The sequence below is a fragment of the Schistocerca nitens genome, chromosome 2 (genome assembly GCF_023898315.1).
Source record: "Schistocerca nitens isolate TAMUIC-IGC-003100 chromosome 2, iqSchNite1.1, whole genome shotgun sequence".
Taxonomy (NCBI): domain Eukaryota; kingdom Metazoa; phylum Arthropoda; class Insecta; order Orthoptera; family Acrididae; genus Schistocerca; species Schistocerca nitens.
The window spans coordinates 833,794,466-833,807,813 of NC_064615.1; the positions used below are offsets into that span (position 1 = coordinate 833,794,466).

Sequence of the window (13,348 nt, forward strand, 5' to 3'; positions counted from 1 at the left end):
ACTTTTGAATCTCATGCTTGAAAAAACTGGAGCATATGAATGCAATGTGAAACTATTTTCTAACATAAAACTTTTTACTTGTAGTACCAAAGGATTGAAGAAATGTGTACTGTCTTGCTTGCTTCTTGTCTTTACTGGTTTTATATTTCCTATACTTTATTTTATGTCACACAAAAGAGGGAGTTATTAAGTAATCGGCAATAAAGATGTAAACTTTCGGAAGAGTTCTTATCCTCCAGTCACAAATAATCCCACCCAGTATTTGTCCAACTCCTCCTGAAAAGTGCTGTTCCGAAATTTCAATACTAGCTCTCTCCGTGATGCATAACGCCTCTCTTAGCATATCCGTAATTCTCTCTCGCCAGCTAAACGATCCCATAATGAAACGCACCACTCTTCGTTGGATCTTCTCTGTCTCCTCTATCAGTCCTACCTGATGGTGATCCCAGGCAGATGAAGAGTAATCAAGAATCTGGTGAGCAAGTGCCTTATAAGCGTGGCTGAGTTATATTTCCTTAAGATTCTTCCGATGAATCTGAGTCTTGTGTCTGCTTTTCCCACTATCTTTTTTTGTATATGGTAATTCCACTTAAGGTCGCTCTGGATAGTTATGCCTAGATATTTTAGGGCAGACACTGTCTCCAGCTGTTTGTCATCAATAGTGTAGCTGTATAGTAGTGGATTTCTTTTCCTATGTCTGCACAGTATGTTATTTATTTACGTTCAGTGTCAACTGCCAGAGCCTGCACCAATCATCAATTCTCTGCAGTTCATTCTGCAAATTCTTCCTGTCTTCTGGCGTTGCTACTTTGGTATAGACAACTGCATCATCTGCGAATAGCCTTAAAGAGCATCTGACGCTTTCTACTAGCTCATATATAGGCCTATTGTAAACAGCAACGGTCCTATCACACTTCCCTGTGGCACTCCGGATATTATCTTTACATTGGTCAATTTTGTTCCGTTAAGAGCGACATGTTGAGTTCTGCCTGCAAGAAAGTCCTGAATCCAATAGCAGGTCTTCTGCGATACTCCGTAAGCTTGTATTTTTTTCATTAAATGGCAAAGCGGGCTGGTGTCAAATGCTGTACTGAAATCAAGGAACGCGGCATTAACCTGAACACCGTTTTCCACCATGCTGTGGATTTAATGGAGGAACATAGTGAGCTGAGTTTCGCAGGATCTCTGTTTCCAGAATCCATGTTGATTTTTATAGAGGCGACTTTCATTTTCCAAAAACGTCATAATTCTTGAGCATAAAACATGTTCCATAATTCTACAACAGATTTATGTCAACGATGTAGGTCTATAATTGTGTGGATCTGTCTTGCGGCCTTCCTTAAAAATGGAAATGACCTGCGCTTTTTTCCAGTCATTAGGTACTTTTCGTTGCTCAAGCAATCTACGATAAATTACTGCTAGAAGGGGAGTAAGTTCTTACGCATAAACTTTATTGAATCTTATGGTATCTCGTCTGGTCCTGACGCCTTTCTGCTACTAAGCCATTGTAGCTGCTTTTCAGTTCTGCGATCTGTTATCCCAGTATTTGCCATTTCAATGTTCGCATGACAAATTGAAAGGAGGGAGAATGTTACGATCTTTCGCGGTGAAACAACTTCCGAAGACCGAATTCAGCCTTCTCTCTATTATCTAATGTTTCAGTGCCAGTGTGATTGCTGAGAGAATGAATAGATGATTTTGACCCACTTACTGATTTACATACGACCAAAATCTCTTAGGAATTTTACTCAGGTCGGTTGACAAAGTCTTATTTTCAAAATTACTGAATGCTTCTCTCATTGCTCTCCTTACGCTCATTTTCGCATCATTCAGCTTTTGTTTGTCAGCTAGGTTTTTACTTCTCTTGAATCTGAGATGAAGTGTTCTTTGTTTACGAAGCGCTTTCTAACATGGCTATTAAACCATGGTGGATCTTTCCCATCCCTTAAAACTCTGAAACTTTGCTCGGAACAAACTTGTCTAGGTCATGTTGAATGAAGCCTTTGAATTTTTTCCACTTGTTCTCCACATCTTCGTCCCCATCACCAGATATTTGATGCTGACTATTGAGGAATTCTGAAATTTGTATCCTGTCATCCTCCTGAGCAAATATACACTCCTGGAAATTGAAATAAGAACACCGTGAATTCATTGTCCCAGGAAGGGGAAACTTTATTGACACATTCCTGGGGTCAGATACATCACATGATCACACTGACAGAACCACAGGCACATAGACACAGGCAACAGAGCATGCACAATGTCTGCACTAGTACAGTGTATATCCACCTTCGCAGCAATGCAGGCTGCTATTCTCCCATGGAGACGATCGTAGAGATGCTGGATGTAGTCCTGTGGAACGGCTTGCCATGCCATTTCAACCTGGCGCCTCAGTTGGACCAGCGTTCGTGCTGGACGTGCAGACCGCGTGAGACGACGCTTCATCCAGTCCCAAACATGCTCAATGGGGGACAGATCCGGAGATCTTGCTGGCCAGGGTAGTTGACTTACACCTTCTAGAGCACGTTGGGTGGCACGGGATACATGCGGACGTGCATTGTCCTGTTGGAACAGCAAGTTCCCTTGCCGGTCTAGGAATGGTAGAACGATGGGTTCAATGACGGTTTGGATGTACCGTGCACTATTCAGTGTCCCCTCGACGATCACCAGTGGTGTACGGCCAGTGTAGGAGATCGCTCCCCACACCATGATGCCGGGTGTTGGCCCTGTGTGCCTCGGTCGTATGCAGTCCTGCTTGTGGCGCTCACCTGCACGGCGCCAAACACGCATACGACCATCATTGGCACCAAGGCAGAAGCGACTCTCATCGCTGAAGACGACACGTCTCCATTCGTCCCTCCATTCACGCCTGTCGCGACACCACTGGAGGCGGGCTGCACGATGTTGGGGCGTGAGCGGAAGACGGCCTAACGGTGTACGGGACCGTAGCCCAGCTTCATGGAGATGGTTGCGAATGGTCCTCGCCGATACCCCAGGAGCAACAGTGTCCCTAATTTGCTGGGAAGTGGCGGTGCGGTCCCCTACGGCACTGCGTAGGATCCTACGGTCTTGGCGTGCATCCGTGCATCGCTGCGGTCCGGTCCCAGGTCAATGGGCACATGCACCTTCCGCCGACCACTGGAGACAACATCGATGTACTGTGGAGACCTCACGCCCCACGTGTTGAGCAATTCGGCGGTACGTCCACCCGGCCTCCCGCATGCCCACTATACGCCCTCGCTCAAAGTCCGTCAACTGCACATACGGTTCACGTCCACGCTGTCGCGGCATGCTACCAGTGTTAAAGACTGCGATGGAGCTCCATATGCCACGGCAAACTGGCTGACACTGACGGCGGCGGTGCACAAATGCTGCGCAGCTAGCGCCATTCGACGGCCAACACCGCAGTTCCTGGTGTGTCCGCTGTGCCGTGCATGTGATCATTGCTTGTACAGCCCTCTCGCAGTGTCCGGAGCAAGTATGGTGGGTCTGACACACCAGTGTCAATGTGTTCTTTTTTCCATTTCCAGGAGTGTATCTTCCTACCTCTCTTAACATTCCTTGTAGGAATTGTCATCATAGATGCTGTCACAGCCTTATGATCACTGATACCACAGTCTAACTGACACCTTCTTCTATGTTAACCGATTTGATAAGTCTGTTTGTAGGTAGGAGATCTAAGACGTTACCCTCTCGAGTTTGTTCTATAACGATCTGCTCAAGGTAGTTTTCGTACAAGACATCTAGAACAATGCCATACGAATCACTGTCTCTGGCACCAGTTTTGATGGTATAACACTCCCACTCTATATGTGGTAAGTTTAAGTCATGGCATGATCAGGAAAATTAGTAATGATATTCTGTAAGTTCTGTCTGAAGCGCTCTACAACTACAGATCCTGACCCAGATGGTTTATAGAAGCACCCGATCACCATTTTTAACTGTTCTTTGATAGTCAATTTCACCGAGATTAATTCACATTCAGAATCCGTGATAACCTCGCTAGATTTTATCAAATTTTTTATTGCAATAAACATGCCGCCACCATTAGCGACTAACCTATCCTTACAATAAACATTCCAATCTGACGTCTGGGTGGAACCCGCTTTCTGTTCCCAATACTATCTGTGCATTATAACCTTCAGTAAGTGATACTAATTCTGGAACATTTCCTTGGATGCTCCTGAAGTTTACTAAAATCATATCAATCTTTTCTATCTCTGATATACAAGGACCAAGATTCTCTGAGTTCAGTGTGGCTGATTTAACAAGCAAATCGTCTTTGATCCCAAGCGAGAAGTTCTCTCACCTAAAAAATCCCCATGTGTACGCCACACGTACTCTGGTACCCTAGTAGCCTCCTCCTGCGTGTCATGCATGCCTGACCCATTAAGGGAAACCCTACAATTCTGCAACCAATAGTGGAGGTCGAGAAATTTGCATCCGACACCGTCGCAGAGTCATATGAGCCTCTGGTTTAGACCTTCCACTCTGCTCCAAACCACAGGACTGTGATTAACCCTGGATACGATGCTACAAATAGACAGCTTAGCATGCACCCTGCGTGCGTTGCTAGTCGCCTTCACCAAATCAGCCAGCCACCGAAAGGAGCTGAGGATGGTCTCAGAACCCAAGCAACAGGTGTCATTTGTGCTGACATGTATCGCTACATGCAGCCGGTTGCACCCAGTGTGCTCAATAGCTGCTGGCAGGGCCTCCTCCACATTACAGATGACACCTTTCAGCAAACATACTGAAAGCCCACTGGAATTCTTTCCCACCTTGCCTGCTATCTGCATGAGGGGCTCCATCACTTGCCTAACATTGAAGCTCCCAATGACAAGCATACCCACCTTCTGTACTTGTCCGGACTGGGCAGGAAAAACTACCGCTGGCCCAACAGGAGAGGCATCCTGTGCTGGCTCAGAGTTATCATCAACACTAGGTAGCACATTGCACCTGCTGCTAAGACATAGGGAGCCAGCTGCATGGCCTGCTCTCTATTTTGCCTTCCACCCAGTGACATGCGAACCCACCACTGTCTGCCACCCATTCTGGAGTGAGGACGGACTGGATAGATGTTGCGTATCAGAAGCCGCAGTGATGTCCAGATTACCAGGGGATTCCAGTGGCGCCAAGGGCATTGTAGGTCTCGTCACTGGTGCCCCGACATCACTGCAACTTTGAGCATTAGCTAGTAGCTTGTCGACGGTAGCCAATGCAGCTACATGTTTGAATCCCACAGAGTGAAAAATGATGTGTGATAGAAGAATGCTGTGTGAAGAAGCGTGGCACTGCCCTTTGGCACACTTAAGACAAATGAGATGTCCTACATTTCCACAAACATATGTGTTTTATATATCAAACTGTTCAGAAACATGTGTGCTATGAAATGAACATATTTTAGAAAAACAGATTTAAAAAAAAATTTTTTGATGTCCTATCTGAAACGCTCAAGGGGGAGAGGGTGGGGGGAGCGCCAGTAACAAGCTTTTGCCCCAGTTCAGAACTATCGTATATCTAGGGCTGGCAGCAGATTGTGTGCTGGTATGAAACTTCCTGGCATATTAAAACTTGAGTGTCATACCTCATTTCTTACCTTCCAGACCACACAGTTCTTGAGCAAAACTTGAGGGACTAGCAATCCTGGAAGATATGATATTGCAGAGATATAGCTTGATCACAGTCTGGGGATTTAAATGGCAGGGAATGGAAGATGCTTTTGGTTATACGGGACAAATTTCAATTCATCATTTATTAATAGAAAACTAATCCGAACTTTACACATCGTTGTAAGAGTGATTTCACCCTGGCTAATCACAACAGTTTGATCTTGAAACATATTTGATCACATTTAGCTGTAATACAACAAATCTTTGATCTTTCTGCTGGTAGCAATTTGTATGGCTGCAAGCTCTTGTGAATGTAAAAAACAATAACTCAGGCATACATACACTATGAAGGCATAATGATTCACCAAACTTGATAACAAACTGAGTGCTAATGACAAATACTAAAACAAAAAATATTATAGTGAATATTTAAACTTACAATAGCAGCAACTTCCCAGCCAGTTGTACCTTTTACTTGTGAATCATGAAAGATATTTACAAGCTATCAGCAAATTCTTCAAAGTTAATGTGAAAGCAAAAGCTCTACATAAAGAAGATATGTGACATGTACACCAATTAGCTTGACACTCATTGAGTTGTTTGCATAATGTTGGATAACGATAGAAAATGAAGCAATGGATTATAATTTGTGCCATGGCCGGGACTCGAACCCATGTCTCCTGTTTACAAGGCAGACATACTGACCACTACATTCATATGTCTCCAGGGAAAATTTAATTCCATCAGATGTTTACATAATGTTGGTGCAACTAGCTACACTTTACAGAGTTGAATGGTGGCACACTGAGGTCAATAACATATACTAAATCAACTGATACCTACCTCATTGCTACAAGGGTAATAAATATTGAAAGGTATTGGAATGTTGGAAAGCTTCACAATTTAACATCTCAATAAAACATGATATTCCTCTGCACCACTTAAAACACATGTTTACAGACATAGATAAAGAAACAACAAGCCAAACTGAACACTAACTTCTAAAAATAGTGGTGAATGAGACTGAAGCTTAACACCACAAAACAGGCCTCTCACTTTTACCAGAGATGAAAGCACTCACATACATAGTTTAATAAAAACACTAGCTCATGCTTGGAGGGAACACTAACACAACTCAAGGAATGACAAAAACACGATGCCGTTAATAACAATAACTGACAAAATGATGCCACTCACACACGTGATTGGCTTCTTGCAGCCTCACCTGATAAACATGCTAATGTAATCCTGTCACTTTCACATCCATACCAACTGGGATATGGCAGGTGCCTTACTCCAATTTGTTACAAATGGAACTATGTCTCCTGAAATATAAGTAGAACTACTTTGCAGCAAATCTTTCTTCACATAAATTTATTATTAATATTTCATGCTTTAATGATATAGGATAAATTAGTTGAATTTCTATTCTGTTTTAGTTGAGCAGTTATAATTGTGCTTGTGAGTACAGTCCATGGCACTTTTATCACAGTGAATTGTATTTAAATGTTATCATTCAATCATGTAACTTTGAAACTTTTGTTCTAGGAGACAAGACACATTATTGCAGCACTTGTCCAACACATTACATATCATGAGTTTTTACCCATGCTCCTGGGGCGTAATTCAATGGAAAAACATGAGCTTTCATTGTTGGATGAAGTAAGAGTCTTATTATCTTCAGAATGACATGACACATCTAGTAAAATGAATATAAAATTAAAAGGCAGAATATAACTTTTGTAAAATACCATATATTTTTCTGTTTTCAGGGTTATTTGAATAAGTATGATCCAACAGTAGATGCTACAATGACATCATCATTTGTTACAGCAGCCTTTCGATTTGGCCATTCTCTGTTACCAAATGTTGTTCAGCTCTGGAGTGTGAGTCATAGGTTCATTGGTAAATATCTTTAGAATAATCTTCTGTAATGTTCCTAGTAAAAATAAACATTGTACTGCTGTGGATAAATACTAAGTGACCCAAAAGTCCATTAATATTTGAAAATGCATGAATTCATAGAATAAAGTAGGTAGAGAGGTGAAATGTGACACACATGCCTGAAATGACATAGAGTGTTACTGAAAACAAAAACTTGTACTAAAACTGGCCAACAGATGGCACTGGGCTGATGAGGCCCATTTCACACTCTGGGGGTGTGTCACTACCCACAACTGCAGAATTTTGGCTACCAAAGTTCGTAGAACTGTCATGGAACCCCCCCTTGCACGACGAGAAAGTCACTGTGTGGTGTGGATGTACCACATCAGTCATGATTAGACCCTTTTTCTTTGAGGAAATGTGGGGCACTGCTTTTCAAATTGTCAGCATGGTGGGTGCGAGGTATGCTGATAAGTTAAAGAATCACATCATCCATAGCTTGTCTGTTAAACACCTCCTGGAAGGTATGAGTTTTATGCACGATGGCATTCCATCCCATATTACTATACATGTGAAAGATCTCTTGCATACATTGCTTGGTGATGATCAAGTGCTGAGCTGCCATTTGCATCGTGCTTGACCTCCCAGGTCCCTGGACCTCAATCTGTGTGATTATTGGTTATGGGTTTAGCTGAAGTCGCAAGGCTAACACAATCGTCCAATCTCATGTTAACAGACAACATCCAGTGGTAATATCTCACTGGACCTACTGATGTGCTGTACAATGCTGTTCACAACATTGTCCCTTGACTTGAGTCTTGTTGATGAACGATGGCCAACATGTTAAGCATTTGTTATGGAGAACACCATCTTTAGTAAAAATCAATTGCTGTGCTAAACATTATATTTGGATCATATGACACACCAGCTGTTCATCATTTTGTGCACTGTTTTTGTTTCAATAAAACATCATGTCATTTCAAGCATGTATGTCAATTCTTCGCTCTCTACCTACATTATTCCTTGAGGTACTGAACTTTCAGATGTTAAGAGACTTTTGTGTCACCCTGTATATTCCTTTCACAAACAACCATATCCAAATTCTTGGCAGTTGCATGTGTTTCTGACTGACAGAAAAACTGCAGATGAACAGTACCATTGGAAATGCAGCAGTGCACACAGAAACAGTTTGACAAGCACTTCACTCTTCCAATATATCTTTTCATTCCACATTTAGTGCTCTTCTTCTGTATTCTGGAATTGATAGACAATTTTGAATATGTAGCTCCTGAGGGGTTAGAGGAATAAGTGCTGCATTAACTTCTAGTAACTCTTATGTCTTATTTTGATATATAAGCTCATTGTACAGAATACTAGTTACATCCTGAAAGAACACACTGGTCAGTTTGAAGCACTGTAGATCACATGGAACTTGTAGCATGTGGTCATGTGACCCTCCAGCACTCATGTAAGTCATGGCAGTGAAGGTGTGTGTGTGTGTGTGTGTGTGTGTGTGTGTGTGTTTGTGTGTGTGTGTGTGTGTGTGTGTGTGTGTGTGTGCGCCAGTAAATTGTATGGAATCAGCACAGTTAGATGTGTCAATGTGACAGAATACAGAAAGGAGCTAATGTGTTTAATGGGTGTGCACATAATCAAACCATGAATGAAGTTGCCTGGTTTTTGGTGTATCAATGCGAACTGCCCGATGTGTCTACAGTGAATTATATGCCACTCACAGCTATTTAACCTGGAGTAGGAACAAGGACTATAGAAAAGTGCCTCACTTCATCAGTGACAGGAATTGCTGTGAATGCAAGTCCAACTCATCCTATTTCTGAGGATAAGGAACTGCTGGTAATGGAGATTTGAAGTTGAATACCGTGCAGAATGTCGTTGCTCACAGAGAAACATTAAGTTGCACATCTTCAGTGAACCAAACAACACAAACTGGGCAGTAGGTGAATGGAGGCATGCATTGTTGTCTGATAAGCTGCAATTTTACCTCTTTTCAGATGAAACAAGGCATCATGAGTGCACAAAAAATACAAAATTCCTTGTAGAAGATGTCATTTTGAAGCATGGAGCACCCCATGTGATGTTATCTGATTGTAGATCAGATTTTCAGTGGAGACTAGTAGCAAAGATTATTTCACGATACATCACCCACAGGATGACTACTGCCTTTCACCCACAGATAAATGGCCACACAGAATGCTTTAATAAGACATTGGTGGATATGCACTCAGTGTTGATGCTGAACAGAGAGGTGTGCTGAAATTTACATATAACACAGCAAAGCAATACACTACAGGCTTCACACTGTTCTTTCTGCTCTGTGGTCATGAGGCCAAAATGACACTGGGTATACGGTTCCCATTTCAGTTGGATAGTACTTAAGATAAGTATGTGAAACATCTTATCACCAGGACCCAAGAAGCAAGTGAGCTAGAACACACATGGTCCCTGGACACCCAGGAGAAGGAATGAGAGCACTGTTGTGCCAAACACCAGCCAGTGAGATACAGCTTGGCAGACTTTGTATGGAATTCTATTCCTTTGTGGGAAGTGAGACTATCAGAAAAGTCACTAAAATGCTACTTTGGGCTGTCTTGTATTCTTTGTCACTTGTTGAATTATGATCCTCCATCAAGAAGACAAAGGTGCAGAATGTTATCCAAGTCACCTTAAGAACACTACTACAGTGCTCAGGCTAGTTGGAGCTTCCCTTTCAAGGAAACTAATGGCTCACTTGATGCTAACAAACCTTCACCAGGCAGGGCTACCTTCAATACTCATCATATTGAAGAGGATGTGACAGTTTGACCCATCTCAGATGCTGCAGTTGGCTCCAATGACAACTTTAGACACAGCCGGAAAGGCAACAAAGCCATGAAATGTGCTGCATATAGATACAATGACAGAACTCTCTATTCAGGAAGAAGTTCTGTTCCATCTGTACAGTACATTGGTGTCTGTAAAAAACATACTTTCAGTGCTAAGTGTTGTTCTCCATTGACAATCCTGCTTTTGGGTTTACTCTTGATTGCATTTAGGATGTAACAGTATCTTAACACTTGAAAATCAATATGATTTTTTTACAACAATAAAATAATTTATACTTATGCTTGTACTAATGGGACATCCCTGTTATACAATATAACCACACACATGCAGACTCATTTATGCTAAAAAATTCACTTATAGTGTAGAATGAATTTTGCTCTTGAATTTTAGTGCACTGTTCAGCAGTCCTGTCTCATAATTTATTAGTGTTCTCAACTGAATTTTCCTGTGATATCCAAAGTTATTCATGTCTTTGGGAATTAACACCTATTTGGAATACAACTCATTGTATTCACTCATAGTTCCTTGCAGGTTGGAAAATCAGCATGCACTTGCACTTTTAATGCACTTTTAATGGATCTGTCAGGCACCATACCAGAATATCTTTCCATGTGTGGTATGTCATTGGCTTGGAGAATTATTGAAAGACAGAAATAATTCCTTGTCATATACAGTCACTATGAAAAACAATTATCTTTATCTTCTTCTTTCTTTTACTGTTTTCCTGCCTCAGGGAAGTATAATAGCATCACTTTAGTTTTTGAGGCATATGAAAGAAACCATACAGACGGTGAATTTGGATTGTTCACTGCTGATGCATTTGTCTGCAGAAAAATATTAATACACTTTAACAGAAAACAAATAATGAAATTCCGACTTTAGTTATAGCAAGTGAACACACAAAATCCAGAAGGAAAATTATTAATAATTAAGCTATAACTCATTTTGGTTTGGTTTAGGTTTCATCAAACTAATTCCATAGCCATAAAAACACTGAAAGCAAAATTGTTACTTTAGAAAATCCCCAGCCTTGGTCTTATGGTAATAAAATAGAAATATCTGTTTTGTGAAATGCTTACTAAACTAAGTGCTATTTGGTTATTTCTCCAATGTTTGACCTTCACTTGTAAAGCCAGTGAAGAGAAAAAGACCAGAAGTGTTCAACTATAGCATTAGCAATAAATCACTGAAACCATTATCATTAGTTAAATATCTAAAGCTAGCAATATGACTTGACTAAACACTGGTGCAGTGTACAGATGACTTTGGTCTGCTGGAAGAATTCTGGAAAGTGTAACACATCTAAAGAAGACCCTAAACAATATTCTCATGCAATTTATTCTTGTACTGAAGTGTTTTCTATCCTGATATTGCTCTTAAGGAAGGCGATGGAAGAGAACCAGTGGCATCCAGAATGAATCATTTATTCTGCAGTGGAGTGTGTTTTGTTTTGAACCTTCCTGACAGATTAAAATTGTTTGCTGCACTAGAACTCAGTTATGAAACATTGCCTTTCATGGGCAATTATATTAAATCAGGATAATTCATTTGCTATTACATCAACAACAAATTTTTTCTGTAAACATTTGTGTTGGAATGGTTATTACATATAGTGCAGTGATGTATCATAATTTATATGCAGCTATTCTTATACATTCTCAGGACCTTATGGATGTCTAATGTGTATAGCTTAGCAATGATGGGCAGAAAATAATCCATTTACAATGGATAATGGCCCTCAGTTTATGACATAGCTGTTATCAATGTTTGTTGGTGAAGTTTTAAATACAGTGTATTAACTTGACATGTGTTCAATGCAAGATTGAAAGTGTCAACTGACACTGTGAATAAACTTACAAATCATCTCTCTTGTCTGTTCATGATGGTTATTTGAAATTGACTGAGGAAATTTTGAATCTAAAAATAATCTCATTAAATTACTGTATGAACTGAACTGTGATACGTTGGGCTGTAAAAATGAGTATCAGGTGAGAAGCTTGTTAATTTCCAACTTTGTTCACTCCAGTTTTCTGAAGCTGGATTCAGTACTGACAATTTAAATACCTTAGAACTGTTATCCCAGCACTCTTTGAACACCATTACCTGAAATAAAACTGGGAAATTTAGTTGTTATTAGTAACTGAATATTCTTCTAGTGTATTTTGTGAAGTCACATAATTTTCTTTTATCAGAGATTTGGGTGAACAAAAGCCTTTAATTTAAAAAAATCTTCTGACTTCAAGAAAGATAATATAAGAATTTGTGAATGGCATATTGTATTGAATACATGTTGAAACGTTTAGTACCTGCTTGCCATTTCTCTCTTAACATTTTAGGTGCTCAGCGTCTGAGTGGAATGTTAAAACAGCCATTTGATCTTTACAAGCCTGGAAGATATGACCAGTATGTAATGGGAATGATTAATCAAGTGCCACAAGCAATGGATGATGGCATTACTCAAGAGGTAAGAAAAATATGGTTACTTGATACATAAGAACCTCTCCTTGAACAAAATATCTTAATCACTGAAAACAAACCTCACCTTAATCTTAACAGGAAATTGCTGCTGTATTTGTTATGAATTCCTTCTTTTCTATAATACTTTAAGAGAGACATATATTTCTTTCGGCTGCCTTTCCAGATTTTTATTACTTTCTTGGTTTTTGTTTTCCACTTAGCTACAATAACAATGTTTCCATTAGCCAACTCTGGGATTTTTCATTTTTTATCATGTAGACCTGTTTCAGGTCACTGTAAGTCATCAACATTTTTCCAGAGAATAAATTGAGTTTTCAAGTACATTTCTGGAAGCTCCATTTCTTCAGTTCTCCAAATATCAAAGCATCTTTGTGGGGAGGTGCTTTGTCCTGTTGAAAGAATTTTCTGTTGTAGTTCAAGCTTCTTGTCACACATTATTTTCATCCAATTGGTTCATATTCTCACTTTGACAAACTTTGTTCCAGTTTGGTGATTTAGTTCCTTTATTATCCTGATGAGTATCTTATTCT

General features: G+C 40.4%; 1 protein-coding gene across 1 annotated transcript in view; it reads left to right on the plus strand.

The window, feature by feature from the left end:
* Positions 1-13,348, plus strand: part of LOC126235371 (peroxidase-like) — a 184,284-nt gene that overhangs the window by 134,184 nt on the left and 36,752 nt on the right. The window contains exons 9-11 of the mRNA XM_049944093.1: positions 7,161-7,274; positions 7,385-7,517; positions 12,677-12,804. Of these exons, the coding sequence (XP_049800050.1) occupies positions 7,161-7,274; positions 7,385-7,517; positions 12,677-12,804 (375 nt within the window). The remainder of the gene's footprint in view (positions 1-7,160; positions 7,275-7,384; positions 7,518-12,676; positions 12,805-13,348) is intronic.